This window comes from Thalassophryne amazonica, chromosome 16 (genome assembly GCF_902500255.1).
Source record: "Thalassophryne amazonica chromosome 16, fThaAma1.1, whole genome shotgun sequence".
Lineage (NCBI taxonomy): Eukaryota > Metazoa > Chordata > Actinopteri > Batrachoidiformes > Batrachoididae > Thalassophryne > Thalassophryne amazonica.
The window spans coordinates 9057809-9063808 of record NC_047118.1 but is presented as its reverse complement, the minus strand read 5'-3'; the positions used below and the strand labels follow the sequence as shown (position 1 = coordinate 9063808).

Below are 6000 nucleotides of genomic sequence, written 5' to 3'. Positions count from 1 at the left end.
CCAGTATGTTGTGTCATCACGGGGTCGACGCTGCTTTTGTTTCAAACCACTGCTGACAGCATCATGTTTAATGAGGCCTCGCTGCACAGTGATGTGAGTATGGGGCTCAGCAGCTGGATCCCCTGCACACGCTTGTTTTTCCCTCCCTGCACACTCTGCTCCCTCACTCGCTCGCTCGCCATAAATCTCTCATTCACAAATAGAGGCCAAAAGAGGCTCAGCTGACGTGATGAGATTATTCTTTTTTTTTTCTGATTACAAATCAGCTCCAATACAAACTGCTCCCCCTCTGACTGCTGTGCCATCCTCTCTCCTCCCCTATTTGGCATTGCTCCTCCTCTTTCCTGATGTTCCCGCCTTCCTTTGGGCTGAGGCCCCGCCCTTCACCAGCATCCCGCCCCCTTGTCTCTCTCCTTCCCTGCCACATGCCACATTCACTCCTGCTGCACAGGTTGTGAAGGAGGGAGGAAAAAAAGGTTCAGAGAGAAGAGGAGAGGTCGAGGAGAATGTTAGGAACTCAAACTTGGTTTTGTTTTTATTAAAACATAATAATAATAAGAGGGAGTGAAGCAGGACAATTAAGTTAGTCTCCTGGAGTGGGACTACCCAGTTGTGGGTAGTGATCAACTTTAGTGACCCCCTTCTTTGCCCAGAACCCCCGGATCCAGAGCCATGGAGCCCTCTTTTTCAACCGAGGTCGATGGAGAGCACAAGGAGAGAAAGAAGATCCACTTTGCAGTCCCGGCCTCTGCGTCCACCAGCCTGGACCCTCGGCAGGTGGAGATGGTGAGAAGAACAGTTGTTTGACCCATTCGGGGATTCTGTTTTAGTGTCAGTGCTCGCTGTTTGTGTGTTCTGTCTAAATCCAGTTCATGTTATTTTCTTCAAGCTTTCCAGCTGTGTTGTATAGTTATTTTCTGGTTTTGTCCTCCACATGACTGGGAAATTCTGATGGTGTGTCACTCTGTGCAGTGGCGGCTCCAGGGGATTTAAAAAAAATTGTGTGTGTGTGTGTGTGTGTGTGGTGGGGCTAAGTGGGGACATGCACACTGTGGTAGAGCAACATAACGTGCAGTAAAATCTGTAAATATACATTTTAAAGTATGTTTTTATAACATAAAGTACATGTTCACTCATACAATACACACCAGAAAAAACTAAACACACTTATTGTTTGACCCTTTAGGACCTATTTATGTTGTCAGCAATTTACACCTGAATGGCATATCAAATGTTAAAGGTATATTACTCCTGAACGCATGAGCAGTGTTGTATAAAGTACCGGAAAATCACACTTAAGTAAAAGTACAGATACCCACTAAAAATATGACTTTGGTAGAAGTTCAAGTCACCAATTGAAATGCTACTTGAGTAAAAGTCTTAAAGTATCTAGTATTTATTGTACTTAAGTATGACAAGTAATGTACAACTAAATGTACTCAAGTATTGAATGTAAAAGTACAAGTAAATGTTAATAATCAAAAATGGACAGATTTTTTTTTTTTTTATATTACAAAGTTTATCTAGGCTTGTAAATGACTGGTAGTATTAGTTAAAATACTGAAAATTGTGCACATCACACAAAAACACTTCAGAAACAAGGTTTCAAAACCTAAAGGAGAGGTGGCTACTCACTAGGTGTTCACAGGAAACAGTTATTATTTATGTATTTATTTATTTTCATTGTTACATGGTTTTATCTTTTCTGTTCTGTTTTGTTTCATTAGGTTCTTTTTGTCTCTTTCTCTAAAATTGTATTGTAACATTATTAGTCTATTATTATTGACTATTATTGTCTATTGTGTAGACTATTATTGTTGATGCTATTATTAATATATGAATAAAATTAATTTTAAAAATTACAATTTGACTCTTTTACAACAACGAACACTGAGCCATTAATTATACAGAAAACAAATCAACACAAACGTGATGATGCAAACAGCTTAATGCTAACTTTAACATTGAAAACGCCATAGACATGCTAACGCATTAACGTAACGTACTTAAGTACAGTAGTGAAGTATTTTTACTTTGTTACTATACAACACTGCACATGAGTAAGGCATTAATTACTTTGTCTCAACTGGCAGGGAACCTTAAAAAAATTAGTTTAGACATCCAATATCAACCGTGATGATACAAACATGAAAATATTCATGCAAGCAGGATTTTATCACATGTTAATTTTTTTTAAATGATAAATTCAGGAACCCAATAAGCCAGTTCTGTGGATTAACTTTTATACTGTACCCTCCAAAAGTACTGGAACACTTGGTATTTCAGACATTTTAATTTGTTCATGCCATTTTAAATACAAAATAAAAAATAAAAATTACTAAAATTATCTTCCTTAAACACAAACAGAAAGCAAATACCTGCAAAATGATATAAATTAATTAAAAATATAAAAGCTAAGATGAAGGGTTGCATAAGTAATGGAACACTTTGGTATAATACCTGTAAATAATCAGTTTTATTGCTGGTTTTCTTCAGAGAAGTCAGGGGATGGATACATGAACATTTCCAAGTCACTGAATATATCTTGGACTGTATTTATCAATTATGAATAAATATAAACAGTATGGTATTCTATGGTAAATCTGTGTGGAGTAGACAGTTCTCATTTATACAGCTTCATGATGAAGAGGTGTAGAGGAGGATTTTCTTTTACCAAAACATCAAATCAGATGATCTTCTGGCAAATTGTACATGAACTTTCATGTCTTTTTTTTTTTCAAAGAAACTCCTCTTCTATACCTCTTCATCATGAAGCTGTATACATGATGATCCAAAATGCAAAACATGCACTGTGCACAATTTCTACAATCACAGGCACAGAAGCCTGTAACTTCTTCTGGGTTGTCTGGGTGTCTTGGTGGCTTTCCTCACTCTTTTCCTTCTTCCACAGTCATGCAATTTTTGAGAACTGTCTACTCCACACAGATTTATGATAGAGTGTCATACTGTATGTATTTCTTTATAATTCAAGTAAATAAAGTAAAGTCCAAGACATATTCAGTGGCTTGGAAATGTTCATGTATCCATCCCCTGACTTGTGTGAAGAAAACTGGCAATAAAACTGATTATTTACAGGTATTATACGAAAGCATTACATTACTTATGCAACCCATCATCTTGGCTTTTATATTTTTAATTAATTTGTATTACATTGTAGAGATTTGCTTTCAGTATGAGTTGAAGGAAAATCATTTTAGAAATTTGTATTTTTTTGATTGTATTGTATTTTTTGTATTGTTTGTGTGTGAAATGGCATAAACAAATTAAAATGTTCCAATACTTTTTGAGGGCACTGAGAATTTCTTTTAACTTACTCTGTTTTTGCTTCGGCTCCCTACAGCAGATCTGATATAGATCTATATGTTGATTTGCCACAAATTTTATTTTTGGGCACCCTTCCTGAAGCCATCCCAGGTGAACATTAACGATGGGGAGAAAGGGGCCTTCAGCCTGCCGTGTTAACGGCTCTGATCACTGCTGTTCTTGGATTAACATTTACAAATTATGCATTTCGCACCACTGGCACAAGATGGATACGGTGTCTGTGTGTTCAAACAGATTTCCCCACATAAAAACAAGTGCAAATTCTCACCATTTTCCACTCATTGCAAACAAAACCTTTTCTGTCATGCTGTTGTGCCCTTTTTCCCACCAGATGTTTGTCCCACAGCGAGACCCATCACTTGACACACAGTTTTTGCACATTTTCATTACTAAAAAAGAGCTTAATCATCTGGTAGTCTGCTGTGAAATTACAGTGAAGGACTTTAAAACTTAATGCCCTTTTAGAAATAGCACAGTAAGCTCTGTTTTGTGGTTTTGTTGGACTTTATTCATGTCTACTGTGTAGGGCTGGGCGATAAAACAGTAGTGATGATTATCACAAAATACCTTTTCCTTGATATAAACTGAAGACGTGGTCGTAGAATATAGATAGAATGACTTTCGCCCACGTTTTGACAGACAACATGAACAGCAGGGCTCTCCTTAAGGGCCCCTTCACACATAGTACGAATAAGTACAAATGGAGAATGTAGTAGAGAGGTGAAGAAGAGAATGCAGCTAGGATGGAGTGGGTGGAGAAAGGTGGCAGGAGTGATTTGTGAACAAAGAATATCAGCAAGAGTGAAGGGGAAAGTTTAGAAGACAATAGTGAGACCAGCTATGTTGTATGGCTTAGAGACGGTGACACTAACAAAAAGACAGGAGGCAGAGCTGGAGGTGGCAGAGCTGAAGATGTTGAGATTCTTTCTGGGAGTGACGAGAATGGACAAGATTAGGAATGAACATATCAGAGGGGCAGCTCAGGTGGGACGGTTTGGAGACAAAGTCAGAGAGGTGAAACTGAGATGGTTTGGACATGTGCAGAGGAGGTACACAGGGTATATAGAGAGAAGGATGCTGAGGATGGAGCCACCAGGCAGGAGGAGAAGAGGGAGGCCAAAGAGGAGGTTTATGGATGTGCTGAGGGAGGACATGCAGGTGATTGGTGTAACAGAGGAAGATACAGAGGACAGGGTGAGATGGAAAAAATTGATCTGCTGTGGCGACCCCTAACGGGAGCAGCCAAAAGAAAGAGAAGAAGGGCGAATCACGGCAGAACAGCTCGTATGAGCAAATCACGAAAACACTGAGCCAACAGGCAGGCGTGCACAATCCCGCTGCAACGGTATTGTGCATGCGATGGTGTTGTACAAGCAGGAACACAGTGCGAGCAGTTGAGACATGGTGTGCCACATTGCGCCGCTGATATGGAGAAAAATAAACTAAAACCAGTTATATAATTAGTGAATATCACTGGGTTGATAGGGGACTCAATACAGAACCCCGTGGTTAAATACCCCTGGATAAATAAATAAATAAATGCCACTCACAGGACTTGAACCTGTAAGCTCTGATTACCAGATGGAAACTTGACCACTGCACTACCATTGCTGCCCTGTAAACAGTGTGGAAAAATGCCTGACATCAACAAGGACATAATGTATTTTGTAAAAAAAGGAGAAAAAAAAACATCATGATAACTGACCAAATGACATTTTTTACAGCGTATTTCTGCTGGTACATGACTGAAAGTGGCGTATTTGTCACACTGTTGGCTTGTCATATGACAAGCAGTCTCTAGTCCGTTGCAAAAGCAATATATGTTTGAATGTATTTCGACGTGAGGACAGCAAGCAAACACACGGGCGTCACAGTGGACAGTTGTTAGTTCATGTCCGTCCAAACACAGTATGTGTTTCCCAGCTGGGATGTCCAGAACCACAGATCTCCACAGCCGCTCCTGTCGGCGGACACACCCCCTGTCTGACCAACGCACACACCAACATGTCACTGTGTCTGTGTGATGTGAGCTGTCAGTGAGTCTGTGGTCAGCAGCTGACAGGCGCCTCGCTGTGCTGTGTGCGCTCTGACCTAAATGTCCAGCCCCCATGTGATCATGTCTGTGCAGCACCGCCGCCCTCCCCCCCCTCCGCAATGCCACATGTGTTGGGGAGTGGGGGTGCAGCACGACACACGTGCGATACACATGCAGACCACGTGTGTTGCTTTCACGCCACACTCGTGGGGGCACTTAGACACATTTCACATACGGCTCTCAAAGGGCACACTGTCGTTCAGTCGCTGGTGTGTGCAAATAGTTGTAGCAACAAGTGTACGAGGCATTGGAGGTAGCTACGATTTTACACGTATTGCATACGATTCCTGCTTCATGCGCAGTTCGACCACATTCATACTATGTGTGAAGGGGCCCTAAGCAATGGCATGACAGCACTGTGCCATCATGCAGATTTTCAAATTTAGGGGGTTCCTTCTCTGTTTTTCCAGGTAATTATTTATTTTTTTGCGTTGTTATGAGTTTCGGAGCTTTCCTGGACCGTAAGTGCCAGTGGCCAGTGAATTCCTCATAAAGCTGCACGTGCACATAGCCTGTGTAAAACTGATCTCTGGAGTGCAGCTTTTCCGTAAAGGCCGCAT

The 6000-nt window shown here is 40.7% G+C and overlaps 1 protein-coding gene across 2 annotated transcripts in view; it reads left to right on the top strand.

Moving 5' to 3' along the window:
- The first annotated feature begins 422 nt into the window (after positions 1-422).
- Positions 423-6000, top strand: part of ppp1r1b (protein phosphatase 1, regulatory (inhibitor) subunit 1B) — a 93724-nt gene continuing 88146 nt past the window's right edge. Inside the window, exon 1 of one of the 2 annotated variants that reach the window (XM_034190197.1) lies at positions 423-786. In XM_034190197.1, coding sequence (XP_034046088.1) covers positions 673-786 — 114 coding nt within the window. In that variant the 5' untranslated portion in view covers positions 423-672. The remainder of the gene's footprint in view (positions 787-6000) is intronic. The other variant, XM_034190196.1, reaches the window with a different exon arrangement.